Raw genomic sequence first — 13,493 nt, forward strand, 5'->3', positions numbered from 1 at the left:
TGCTGGTGTGCTCCAGCTCCTGCTAATAATGAGGGTTTGCTCTGTGAATGTTGGGCTGAAGGTTACTTCTTTTTCTTTTCTGTATAGTTTTGGAAGGGCAATTGCATTGAGAGTGAATGTGGCAGTGGTTCAGTTGCAGAGGTCGTCTGGGAGCAAAGGGTGCCAGAAGCTCTCAGGATGTTAGGAGGCTCTGAAAGGAAGTGGTGCTCGAAGGGCAGCGTTCAGATAAGAGGAGAATGAGCAATGGCAGCAGTGGGGTCTGTGGGATGCCCACAGCTGTGCACAGTGCCTGCAGTGAGCGCTCAGGATGAGGGTATCACCCCCGTGGTGCCGGCTCGGAGCAGCCGTGCGCTGCTGTCACCATCCCTCGTTGCTGTGGCAGCACGCAGCTGTGCCTCGGTGGGATTATGGGCTTTGCACTCAGCGGAAAGGGAAGGGCGAATTTGGGCTGAAATGTTTTAATCTTTGGATCTGAGCTTCTTAATTGCTTCCAAATTCTTCTACTCTAGGGCATTAGCGTTTTGTTGATACTTTTATTTTAGACTCGGCGTCAGTAAAATGACACGAAAGAGGTGTTGCGTGGAGAGAGGCTTTGGGGACAACACCATGGTTTTAGCACAGCCTTTCCCCTCCCAGGGGGGAGCAGCAGAGCAGTTCTGCTGCAAATACGCCTGCTGTGCACAGACAGGCAATGGGTATTTGCTCACCCAATTTGCACTCTTAGTTACCACTGCTTTGGTATGTGCAGAATTGGGCCCCGATGTACCTAATTGCTGTATGTTCCCAAGAACTTAGACCCTAAAAATGGAGTTAATGAACTTCAGAAGATCTCGGGGCGAAGTCGATGTGCGTGCAGCTGACAGCTGTGTGCCAGGAGTGCCAGTGTGTGCCCCCAGCTCGAGCAGAGGAGGATGGCACTGAGTCCCCCAGGACCCATCCCCCTCTGCAAGTTGCTCCCCGGCTCCCACCCCAGCAGCAGGGCCAGTCCATGAGTGCTGCTTGTTGTTCTGGTGCATGATGTGTGTCCATGCATGGAAGCATGGCCGGAGATCCATGAATTTGGGATGGTTCTCCCTCTGGGCTTCTTCCAAACTCAGTGGTAATCTCTGATGTCTGTGTCTATTGGTCTGTCTGAACACCAGTCCTTGGGACACCCCTCATATTGATGCTCCAGTATCCCCATCCTGCTGTGGGTCTGAGCTTCTGAGATATTACACCATCAGCACAGTTCTTCCAGGCAGCATTTCAGCACTGCTCCCACTGCCCCGTGTCCCTCAAGGGAAGGCAGTTGTTGCTGCATCCCTCTGGACCAGCCGTGTCCCACAGCCTGGGGGACACCAATCCCACTGGGAAAAGGAGCAATTGCAATTCCCCACTCTGTGCATCCATGCTGGCAACCTGCTCCGCTCCTCAGCAGCAGCTTGAGGACAGGGAAAGCCAGGAGCACAGCTGCTGCCAAAGGGCTGGGGGCAGCCCTGGTGTGAGGAGTGGGTCACGGGGGGTCAGGTGGGTCTATGCATGTCTCACCACTGTGTTTTCTGCTGCAGCTGAACCTGAGGCAGAGGAGCGCTACCGCAGCTCGGTGCGAGGGGCATCCTTGTGCCGGAGCAGCCTCCGGACCCACCGCCCTGAGGAAGGGGGGGCTGCAGGTGGGTGGTGTGGGGCTGGGGGTCCTGCAGGCTGTGCCCAGGTGCTCTGCCCCATGCTGACATCCTGACCTGGGCATGGCTGGTGGTAGGAGATGGAGGTCAGCATGGAGCCTTTAGAAATCCATATTTCTGAAAAGCAGTTCCAACAAGAAGCCTCTTGGGCTGATCCTGAACATTGTTTCCAGTCCCCTCCATTGCTCAGAAGTGAATTGCAAGGGTCAGCAGTCCACAGGGTTTGCCATAACCAAAGCCATCCCTTCCCTCCAGTGATGTGCATCTCCCCAGTGCTGCTGGTTCCCCCCTCTGGGAGCTCAGGCTGCAGCTTGCTGTGAGCTGTATCAGGCAGCACCGAGTTCACAGGCAGAACAGCATCTGTAAAACCCCCGTGAGAAAGGCAGATCAGAATGGCACTTCGTGACTATGGATGAAATCTGCTCTTGGCTCAAACTGTCCCTCTTTTCAGAGGAAAACCCACATATCCCCCCTTGTCTGAAAGCTCAGCCCTCCTGTGGTTGTGCAGACTCCTAAACATGCACTGAGTAATGGCTCTTCCCTTTAATATTGAGATGGAAGCTCCCAGCTTGTCACTGTCCATCTGTGCAAGGAACATCCGCAGCCACGGCACAACCACAACACTGCTTGAGTGCTGAGGGTTCACAGGAAGCTTCCAAACCTACCAGCTGCACGGCCAGAGAAATGCAAAACATCTCATTTTATGGACTGAGCACACAGATGTTTATGGTCAGGGCTGTGGGGGCACTCATGGAATGGGCTGCTCATGTGTCTGTCTCTGTTCCCCGGCAGGTCAGAGTGACACGGTGGAGGTCCCGGTTCGCCTGATCCCTGGAGAGAGGCAGGCTGGCGACGGCACGTCCCTGCCAGAGACGCCCAATCCCAAAATGGTGCGGCCACCCCCTGCGGGCAGCACTGCCCCCAAGCATGGGACCTCTGCTCTCACAGGGACCAGACCCCTCTGTGTTAACATGGGAAAGCAGATAGAAGGGAGTGCAGGAGGGATGTGTCGTCATGGCAGCACTGCTGTCTGTGACTGGCATCATCCCTGCCCTGGGGCTCTTCTCTGGGCAATCAGCTTGAATAACACGGAGGTCTGTCACAGCCCTGCGAGTGGGAGGCTGCTGAGTGGGGGAGCTCCAGGAAAGGTGAAGGAGCGTCGGGTCTGGGTGGTGCAGTCCTCTAAAGAGTGAAAGATGGGGGTGGCCGAGTCCGTGGTGGATGTCCTGTCCCTGGGACATCACAGGTCCCTGGGGGTGCACAAGCCAGGTCTTGATTCCAGCAGCTCTTTGCCCTTTTTCCCCCAGATGTCAGCTGTCTATGCAGAACTGGAGAACCGCCTGCTGGGCAGCTTTGCCAGCAAGATGGGCAATGCTGCCCTCCACCACACATCGCCCCCAGCCCCCGACCCAGCGCATGCTGCAGGTAGCGCCCGATTTCCCTCGGCTCTGGAGAGAGGCAGACGTGGGGGGGTCTCCAGTAGCAGCAGGAGCCGCCCGGCAGCGCCCTGTCCTGCAGGTGCCCGCAGATCGGGGGTGCCCGTCTCGTGGCCGAGCGACCCGCTGGCCGCCCAGCAGTGCTACTACCGCCTGCACAGCAGCCTGCCGTCCCCGAGCAGCACCGAGTCCAATCCCTACGTCAGCCTGGACAGCAGCCCGGCCCCTTCCCCTCAGCACCGATCCTACCCGCTCAGCCCGCTGTCGCGGCGCAAGAAGCTCTTCACCTTCTCCAGGCCCCCCCGCAGCCGTGACACCGATCGCTTCCTGGACGCGCTCAGCGAGCAGCTGGGACACCGTGTCACCATCGTGGATGATTTCCTCACCCCTGAGAATGACTACGAGGAGGTGAGCGCGGTGCTGGGAATGCTCCCTCAGCCTTTTGCCATGGGAGCTCGGAGCATCCCACCGTGGCTGATGCTGGGATGCAGGATGAGGAGCATCCTTCATCCACTCCCCTCTTCCCCCCAGATGAGCTTCCACGATGACCAGGGCAGCTACGTCACCAACGACGTCAGCAGCAGCGAGTACATCAGCAGCAGCGATGAGGGCAGCTCGCTCACCTACTCCACGCTCTCGGACCACATCCCCCCACCTCCGCTCAGCCCCCCGCCGCCGCCGCCCCCCCTGCAGTTCCATGACCCCCAACCTGTCCCTGCCAAGGCCGAGGCCCCCAAGGCCGGCACCTCGCCTGCCCCCAAGCCCCTGGTGGGACACCTGCACCCTGTTCCGCCACCACCGCCCCCTCCGCCGCCCCCACCGGTGCCCTGCGCTCCCCCCCTGCACCGGGGGCTGCTGCACCGCCGGAGCGAGACCAACCACATGAGTGTCAAGAGGCTGCGGTGGGAGCAGGTGGAGAACTCAGAGGGGACCATCTGGGGACAGGTACAGCCCAGGAGATGCAAGGGCATCACATATTTATCAATGGGGAACTGCAAGCGTGGTTCGCAGCATTTATGGGGAGAGCACACGGGGGCAAAGAGGAGGCAAGGAGCGAGGCTCGATGCGATAATCCTTTGGCGTCATGGACTTGAGGCAATGGAGGGCTCTGGAGGTGGATTCAGGGCCCTGCAGGGAGATGCTGGCCCTGGGGGCTCAGCCTCCAGCCCGGGTGGGGCTCAGCTTCCACCCATGATGTTAGTCGGATGGCAGCTCCCAAACAGCTGGATGGGAGCTGTGGGATTGCCCTCCCAATCTGCAACCCAGCGGGCACGTCCCTCTGTCCTACACCACGGAGAACAAAGTGTTTCTTCCTGGTGACTTTTTGGATGCAAACAATTCCAGACATCTCTGGAATTCTCACTATGTTCTTAGTGAAGCAGCCGTGCCCCAGCAGCAGGCGGACAGCAGCACTGCTTTGTGGCGTTTCAGTGCAGAACAGGAGCTAAACAGATCCGTGGGGCAGGGAGGCTGGCTGCCGTGATGGATGGAAATGTGTCCTCCCCTCTTCTCTAAAGGGAATGAGTGAGACCTGTGAGATGGGCTCAGCACTGAGTGTAGAAGCCCCTCCATAGGCAGAGAATGACTCCCCAGCTTTCTGCAGGGCATTGGTAGTGGCTGACTTTGTTATAAGCATCCCTTAGAAGGACAGTGCCATCAGTGTGGGATTTTCTGGGGACACAGAGCTCCTGGTGGTGGTTGGGGAATGGGCACAGTGCCTACCTCTCTGCAGAGCACGTTCCCACCTGCTCCTCCTCCTCCTGCAGCTTGGGGAGGACTCAGACTATGACAAGCTGAGCGACATGGTCAAATACCTCGACCTGGAGCTGCACTTCGGGACGCAGAAGCCAACCAGTAAGTGATGGAGCCCCTGGGCAGGTCCTTCTGTTTCCTGAGAGGGGCACAGTGCTCCATGGTCACCAGCCATCACCTGGCTCCGGCACCTGGCAGACAGCACCATTCACATGCAGAGTGCTGGAGCACTGGCATTGCAGACTATTAAGGTGGAGATGGTTTCACTGTCTCCCTTAATTCTCTTTGCTGCCATTATCTGTTTTCTCTCTGGGCCAGCCTGGGCAGCTGAGCTCCACTGTGTGGTTCTGCTCCCTGCTTCCATATTCAGTCAGCTCCACATGTATGCCAGAACTGCTCCTCATTGCCACCATGGGCCTGGCTTCCAACCTGCAGCACACGTTGTAGCCATCTGTAATGGGCTCTGCTTATTTTGGTCCATGCATGTGTGTGGTCTGCACGCGGGAACACATTGAATTGCAGCTCTGCTGCTCCCAAAGCTCAGCCCTCACAAAGCTGGGAACACACGTCTCTGTCCATAGAGGGCACCACGAGTAACACTTTTCTTTTTACGTGTGTAATAACAAACAGCAATGGCAGCAGGCGTGGGCAGAGCCAAGCCCTCACAGGCAGGTTCCTATGGGATGGATGGTGGGAGTGGGATGCTATGGGGCCCTTGTTAGGGACTGTCATTTTGGGGACGTTTATGGGATTTTCTGTGTATTTCACCTCTCGTTTTACCTTTTTCAGCTCCAAGTGAGTCCTCCATTCAGGAGATCTTTGAATCGCAGAATTCAAGGATTCCCGGAGCTGTTGCTGTGTGCCAAGCATCAGTCCTCCTCTCTCATTCATGGTTTCACTGTTTTCAGCAGTTTTCTTCCCGCTGGAGACGGCTGAGCCTGTCCTTACCCATGATTAAATCTCTCAGTTTCTCTTCCAGAGCCAACTTTCATGCCTGAAACATTTAAAAAGAAAGACGTGGTCGAAATTTTGTCCCACAAAAAGGCCTACAACACATGTAAGTAAACATTGTGGTGAATGTAGCCCCAAACAGGCCCAGAGATGGGACCAGGGATGTAGAGAGCTGGAAAGGTAAAAGGAGGGAGGCTACATGAGCACCATCCCATGAGCACCATCCCAGCACAGCTCCCCTGGTCTGAGCTGTCCTTGTTGCCCAGCAGGAGGCCCTGCAGACCTGGGCTCAGCCTGGGCGGCAGGAGGAGGAAGGGAGGGATAGGACAGAGATGGGATGTGACTCATTGGCCTGGGAACAGCTTGCAGAGCTGTGGGCAGGGCTCAGCACCACATCTCAGGTGCTTGTGGTGGGGTGGGGGTTTGGGGGGCCTGTGGGATCCTGGCTGTCCTGGTGTGGGGCCGGGCAGGGGCTCGGGGCATGGTGCCCTGCTGCACTGGGGATGTGCATGCAAAGCAGCGCGACAGCCTGCCCGGGGGCTGCAGGACACAGTGATGCCCCAGAACTCCCCACAGCTTCTGCAGTGCTTTGGAGAGCGGAAAGCCCTCTCTGCTCTGAGTGCTGACCTGTGCCAGCTTGGGCACACGGCTAAGTCCACACCTCCCAGCCGTGCCAAACAGCCTGCCTGCAGTGCCACTGACTGCATCCCTCCCTGCAGCCATCCTGATCGCCCACCTGAAGCTCTCACACATGGAACTGCGCCAGATCCTCATGACGATGGAGACGGACCGCCTGGAACCTTCCCACATCAAGCAGCTCCTGCTGTACGCCCCGGATGGGGAGGAGGTGCAGCGCTTCCAGAGCTACAAGGAGAACCCCGGCAAGCTGAGCGAGCCCGACCAGTTCGTGCTGCAGGTGCCTGAGGGTGGGAGGTGCTCTGTGCAGCATCCAGGGGTCATCCCACTGGGCGCTGCGGGGAAGGAGAACACGGCAGAGAGCATGTAGGGCTCTGATGCTGGGGGGGGCTGGGGGAACCCAGCGCAGGGACCCTGTGAGGGGTGCCTGGGAGCTGGCAGCAGTGGATGTCCCACGGCCAAAACATGCCTCATTTTTTGCTGCACACTCAGGAGTGACTGTGCAGAGCTCTGGCTTACTTTCCGTTGACCTGTGGGCATTGCCATAACACTTGCTTTCCTACAGCATGACACCATTTTTATGTACCGGGAAAAACTTCAGTCTTCTAAGAGGGATGGCGGTTCAAGGACAGCAGTAATTTCCTCCCTCTTTTGCTCTCAGATGCTGTCAGTACCAGAGTACAAGATCCGACTGCGCAGCCTTCACTTCAAGACCACTCTGCAGGAGAAGACGGAGGAGATCAAAGCGAGCTACGAATGTATTTGCAAGGCCTCTCTGGAGCTGAAAAGCAGCAAGAAGCTGGCAAAGATCCTGGAGGTCAGAAGCAGCCCCGCTGTAGGCAGCAGCCCATGGGGACCCCAGGGCCAGGGGCTGGCAGCTGTGCTTTGCCATGCCCAGATGAGCTCAATGAGCTGCCCCAAATGATGGTGAACTCCCTCGGCTTTGCTTTTAAAAAAAAGTCAGGTGATGTGAATGAGGACACGGTGTGACAAAAGGCATTTCCAGATGAGAGATCAATCACCATAGGGGTTCCTGGCCAGTGACCCCCGGCACCTCAGCTATGTGCTGGGGAGGTGATGCTGGCTGCACGTTAACAAGGAACAACCAGGAATCCAGAGCCCCAGGCTGGTCTCCAGGTGCCCCAAGGTCCCAGCTAAGGGCCCTGCAGTGCCTCAGTGCTGCAAAGCCACAATGTGAAGAGTTGGAGCCTTCAGGAGGGGAACAGCTCTGCTGGATCGCTGCTTTCTCTTTAAAGATCCTCTTAAAGATCTGCCCATAACATCTGCAAAAGGTTTTTAGGAGGGGAAGCATTTGCTGGGCAGCAGGACAGTCCTTACCCTGCAGACAGGGCGAGCTCAGCAGTCTCCAGAATTAGCTCTGGTCCTGCAAGGGATGCTGCTGAGAGATAAAAATCCCATTGTGTTGAAAGTGGCAAAAGCACTGATCCAGGCCAGGCCCAAGTGCTGCAGGGAGGGAAGGCACTGGACAGTGCAAAAGTAAGCTGCATTCTTGGTATGTCCTCCTGACCCAAAAGCAGGCACCAAAGGAGATGGGCACTGCCTGTGCTGGGGGCAGCTGGCTGCTTGCTCACTGTGGTTTCTCTTTGCAGTTCGTGCTGGCAATGGGAAACTACCTGAACAACGGGCAGCCCAAGACCAGCAAAACAACAGGCTTCAAAATCAACTTCCTCACGGAGGTAAGCACATAGAGCTCACTTCTCCTTGTGCAGGAGGCAGCAGCGCCAGCAGCAATGCAGTGAGAGATGGGCAGCATGAAGGAGCCTCTGTGCAGCCAGAGCTGCTGGGCTCTTCCCAAACCCTTTCTGCATAGGGCCTCCTTCTTTGCTTTGCTTTGCTGCAGCTGAACACAACCAAGACCGTTGATGGGAAATCCACCTTCCTCCACATCCTTGCCAAATCACTCAGCCAACACTTCCCAGAGCTCCTGGGCTTTGCCAAGGATCTTCCCACAGTGCCGCTCGCTGCCAAAGGTAATGGAACACAAGCACATGTGGGAGCACCTACACAGCCTCATGCTTCATTGTGGGTGTAGGGGATAGGGCTTGGTGCATGATTGGGTATAGGACTGACCACAAGCTGCTCACCATTGGCACAAGCCAGGAGGAATGGTGCTGAGTGAGATAAAAGAGACGCAGAAGCCCAAGCTTAGCAACAGGGGAGGTCTGGGCTGACCCATGCTGATGCACAGCAATGACAGCCTGCTTCAGTGCGCAGTGTGCTGTGCATGCTGCAGGTCCACAGTCCAACCATGGGTACCGCCCGGGCTGGGGATCACAGGGCTCGGTGAGCTGCCATAAAGAAGTCACAAAGAACTTGGGGTCAAGCTTTGCGTGCTGGCACGCGGGATGGCTGCAGGTGACCGTGGGGCTCCTCCTGGCACCCCATCCCCTCTGGGTGGTGAGCAAATTCCCCTGAGGATTGGTGCTGCACCCAGAGGTGTAAGTTTTCCTTTGAAGAAGGTCTGTACAGGCAGCTTTCCCAGCTGGATTTTGCATGTGGCCCTGCTGCTGTTTAAACCCCACAGACGGGGCAGGGCAGAGGGAGATGTGCGGTGCCTGTGTTGGCAGCGGGAGGCAGCCAGAGCCGGGGAACACTGCCCACTCCTCTTGTCCTGCAGTGAACCAGAGGACGCTGACGGCCGACCTGAAGGACCTTCACACCACCGTCAGTGACATCCAGAAGGCCTGCCACAGCATGCCAGCCACTGCCGAGGACCGGTTCGCCATCGTGATGACCGTATCCTTCTGTAAAAGGGGCAAATTCCCAACACAGCTTGCTGCCCTCCAGTAAAACCATTTAGTGGTCACTGCCCCCTGCCTGGTAGCTGTTAGAAGCAGTGATGTCCATGCCGGGCCCCAGTCTGGGTGTTTTCCTTTATGCCACTCCTCCCAGTCCTTCCTGGAGAGCGCGCAGCCTGCCATGCGCTCGCTGGATGACCTGCAGCACAGGGCTATGGAGGAGTTCAGCAAGGTGCTGTCCTTCTTTGGGGAAGACTCCAAAATGACAACTTCAGAAGCTTTCTTTGGCATTTTTGCAGAATTCATGAGCAAGTTTGAGGTGAGTTGTATTTCTCAAAGGCAGTCAGCAAAGGGTTTTCTTGCAGCAGCAGCAAACGGCAACACTGCCATTTTTCCAGCACCCAGTGAGTTTGAGGCTGGTGCCCAAGGCAGGGGGGTACATTCTGCAGTGTGCTCCCCACCTTGCCTGACTCTTTGCCATTTGCTCTCTCTCCACAGCGGGCGCTCACGGACGTGCAGGTTGGGGACAGCCAGCGCAGCCCCAGGATGACGTCCCCCCTTGCCTGGTGACAACACGAGGTGCAACGATTCATTGCCAACGAAGTGCAATTTGCTCCCATTGAGTTTGGTTGTAAATATGCTGCTGCCACCTGCTACCATCGAGCAGAACCGCAGGGGCTGGGGCAGCCTGGATGCTGAGTGCGCACACAGGTGGCTGCAGATGGAGGCGGGGCTGAGGCACAGGTGCACGGAAAGAAATGCTGTATTGGTTTGATGGCATCCTTCCTAGCATCCTTCATTTCCAGTGTGTCATGGAATCAAGGACTGCAGACACATCTGGATGAAACCGCGCTGCCCTGTGCTCCCAGGGCACACACTCCTGGCACCAGTGGTCGCTGGAGCCCTGTCCCTTGTCCCCATGGCCATGGGCCGTGTGGCTGGGCAAAGTCCCAGCCTCTTGTGCAGGATGCGGCCCCAGTGTTCCCCTTGCAAGTGCAAAGCCCTGACCCCAGGTGCTCAAGCTGGAAGCACCAGGGACGGGGTACACTGTGCAGCAGTGCTGGGGCAATGGGAAGAAATGAGACCTTGGAGAATCCCAGTGGCACATTATGTAGTCCTAAATGCAGATCCAGGCTGGTTCTGCCCAGCTGCCTGGGGGAGCAAGAAAAGCCCCGCAGCCCTTCCTGGCCATCAGCTTTGCTTAAGGGTTTGTCAATGACTGATAAAAATCTTCCTGATAATCTAATATCATCAACACTAGACTTATCCAAACTCACCAGGAGCCAGGAATGCCTGAGCATTTTGGTGCCTCCTTGGAAAGCACAAAATCTTTGGAAGCTTAAAAACGAATGGGAACCCTCTGATGCCCTGGTACCGCTTTGAGGGCAGCAGAGAGCAGCCAGAATGCACCCCGTGCCCTCCAGAACCCACTCCCAGGGCTTGGGTCCCTTTGGCATGCACAATGACTTGAGCAGTCCGTGCGGGCTGTACCAGGGGGCCTGAGAAGCATGCACACCCATCCTGCAGCAGCAGCTGATTGTTATAATCAAGGCGATTCCCCGCGAGATGTCCCGGGACAAAGGGCTAGCAGCACCCCACGGGCCGTGCACGCGCCTCCAGACCACGCAGTGCCCGTGAGCTTTGCGGCACAGCACCGCAGCGCGTTACCATTGCGAGGTGCTGCTCGGTGCACAGTGCAGCCACGGCCGTGCACGTCCGACCCACTCGAGCCTCCCACTCGCTGACACCTAGGTGACCCTCCCCACGCTGATGTCAGAGCAAGAGCTCTTACTGTGCTGAAATACACAGTTACCAACCGGTGCATTATTTATGGGAGACCTTACAACCATCAAATCTTCAGTTTTCGATATTTTTTTAACCCCCTCCCCCTCCACGTGTTTTCAGTTTGTACAGCTGTAAGTGCCAGGCAGTTCCCAGCCTCGTGCTGTCAGAGCCTCTTCTCTCCCCTGATGATGAAGCAGGGCAATGCACACCCATCTCCACTTTATGTTTTAGATGTTCTCACTGCATTCAGGTTTTTTTTTTTTGTTTTTTTTTGGTTGCTGGTTTTTTTTTTTTTTTGGTTCTTTTTTGTAAAAACGTATTAAACATTCAAACCTCTGGAGGTTATTATGCAACCGTCATTAAAAATGTGAAAATGCTGTACATAGAATTTGCTACATGTTGTAACTTTCCAGGATAGCTGGAGCCCCAGTCCCCTTGGTATTTTTATGTGAAGATTTTCGAAGACCCAGAACTTCTGAGACATGGTTATATCATTTGATAACGGGACTGTATATTCACGGTTCAGTCTCTACCCGATGCCTATGTGCTATTCCCCAAATAAAGCTGCTGCCTTCTGCCTCCTGGCCGCACGTACATCTCTGCTCTGTTAAAAACGGCTTTGTACAACAGCTGCAGATGAAGGTGAGAGGAATTCTGCATTTGGCACTCGTGTGACTGCACACCTCAATATCAGTCCCTTGACCTGCATCGGGGAGGTGCAGCATCTGACCCTGCTGGTATGGGGAAGTTACCGCCGTCATGTAGAAAAGAGTTATTTGTGAGCAGCATTCAAGACAGCACGATGAATATCAGCAGCAAATTCTTAAAATAGTAGGGATTTTTTTCTGCAGCCTTCAGAAGAAAACAGCTGTGTGCGTGTGTGCAAGTGAATTGTTCCCCTCGGAGAAGGAATTCCTGGCTGTGGCTGAGGCGGTGTCCTTGGGGCAATTTATCTCTTTATGCCACCAGCAGAGATAGGGGCCGGTCTGCTATCAGATTTCCTAGTTGCAGTTTAGCTTGTTTACAGCAGCCTGCTCCATGGCAGCTGCTCCCCAGGGGCTCTGCGCAGAGCTGGCACCAACCCGCGGGCAGAAGTCAATCCTGGGCACGTGCACGTGCCATGCCCAGAGCCTGGTGTTCCTTTAGCTGTTCTGCAAACTGCCGCAGACTCCGTGTCCCATAGGCAGGCGTTGAATCTGAGCCTCCGCAACACTCGCCACGCTCTCGTTGGTTTGTCCCTGATAACTCCAAGCATTAGGTAATCCTTTCCCAGCCCCACGCAGTGGCCGGGAGCTCCCAGCCCTGCCCAGCCCATCCTCAGCACCGCAGCCTTGGCCGTGGTTTGCCTTCATGGGGAGCGTGTCCTTGGGAAGGAACCAGCTACTGGGCAGCCCCGCGGTGACCCCAGGCTGCACTTCACATGTGTGAATATCCAGGGGAGGACTGGCCAGGATAAACTAGCACCAGGCTGACCAGATGATCTGCAGAGGTCCCTTCTGATGGTTCTGTGACGGCTCCAAGCCATGCTGAAACGTGTCGAAACACTTCTCCTCTGTACCTTGTTACAAGTGCTGTAAGCTGTGATATTTTTCCTGGGCTGTGAGAGCTGCCAAAGGGACAAATCGAAGTCTCAGCTACAGAGGGGAAGGGCTGGAAGTAAGAAGGTTGCATGGCTTGGAGGTAGCACAGGGCACCTGGGTGCTCGTCTCAGGGCCCCTGAGGTTCTGTGTTGTTCTATCACAATTTAGGAAATCCTGGAGTTTCCACATTCTAGCAGACCAAAGGAAAGCACCTCCAGTCACAAGCCTGGTTACATCCCTCAGTGTGAGCTGTGTGAAACTGTACGCTAAAAGACAGGTTTTCCTACTTCGCTTATGGTTTGCTGGGCTTTGGGGTGCTCCTTTTCATCGCTGCTTTACAGATTTAACTTCCCTCCATGGTCTATGTGGAAAATGCAAAAGCAGAGGTGAAAGTTGGGATTCTCATTCTAGAAGCAGAGGTATTAAGAGAAGCGAGGCTTCCCAAGGGGCAGAGCAGAGAGCTGTGACCTGACACGACCCACAGGCTCCGCTCGAGGGCAGCCCACGATGGCAGCTCTGCCTCAGCGTTAGCTGCACCCACGCCTGGGCGTGAGCTGCACCCCTACTTCTTGCCACAGCCTCTCGTTTTGGAAGGTCCCTTCAGCACCATTCAGTGCACGTTATTTGACTGTAAACACTTATTCAACCTGGTCTCAGAAAGGAAGCTCGTCCGGGGATTCACCTACAGGCTCAGACACGGACCCCAGCCCATGGCTGAATCCTGCCCTTTGTGAGGCTCAGGCACGCATTCAGACACAGGGCTGTCAGCTCCCTCCTGTGTCTCGTGGTGTCAGCCTGCGAGGACATCGGCGCTGACTTTCATTGTTACTTGTCCCTTCATTAGCTGCGCAGATTGCTTAAGAGGATGGCACTCTTTGGAGTTTGACCTATGAGCGCTGATAGTGAAAATAACGCACTTCTCACCAGAGCCAC

The 13,493-nt window shown here is 55.9% G+C and overlaps 1 protein-coding gene across 1 annotated transcript in view; it reads left to right on the forward strand.

The window, feature by feature from the left end:
* The window catches only part of GRID2IP (Grid2 interacting protein), a gene marked incomplete at its 5' end in the record, with an annotated part of 29,838 nt that extends 16,553 nt beyond the window's left edge, over nucleotides 1–13,285 (forward strand). The window contains 14 exons of the mRNA XM_021411661.1: nucleotides 198–219; nucleotides 1,548–1,649; nucleotides 2,454–2,551; nucleotides 2,969–3,505; nucleotides 3,629–4,042; nucleotides 4,864–4,951; nucleotides 5,829–5,906; nucleotides 6,520–6,716; nucleotides 7,098–7,253; nucleotides 8,047–8,133; nucleotides 8,298–8,427; nucleotides 9,075–9,193; nucleotides 9,350–9,514; nucleotides 9,694–13,285. Coding sequence (XP_021267336.1) covers nucleotides 198–219; nucleotides 1,548–1,649; nucleotides 2,454–2,551; nucleotides 2,969–3,505; nucleotides 3,629–4,042; nucleotides 4,864–4,951; nucleotides 5,829–5,906; nucleotides 6,520–6,716; nucleotides 7,098–7,253; nucleotides 8,047–8,133; nucleotides 8,298–8,427; nucleotides 9,075–9,193; nucleotides 9,350–9,514; nucleotides 9,694–9,765 — 2,265 coding nt within the window. The remainder of the gene's footprint in view (nucleotides 1–197; nucleotides 220–1,547; nucleotides 1,650–2,453; nucleotides 2,552–2,968; nucleotides 3,506–3,628; nucleotides 4,043–4,863; nucleotides 4,952–5,828; nucleotides 5,907–6,519; nucleotides 6,717–7,097; nucleotides 7,254–8,046; nucleotides 8,134–8,297; nucleotides 8,428–9,074; nucleotides 9,194–9,349; nucleotides 9,515–9,693) is intronic.

The sequence above is a fragment of the Numida meleagris genome, chromosome 13, assembly GCF_002078875.1.
Source record: "Numida meleagris isolate 19003 breed g44 Domestic line chromosome 13, NumMel1.0, whole genome shotgun sequence".
Taxonomy (NCBI): domain Eukaryota; kingdom Metazoa; phylum Chordata; class Aves; order Galliformes; family Numididae; genus Numida; species Numida meleagris.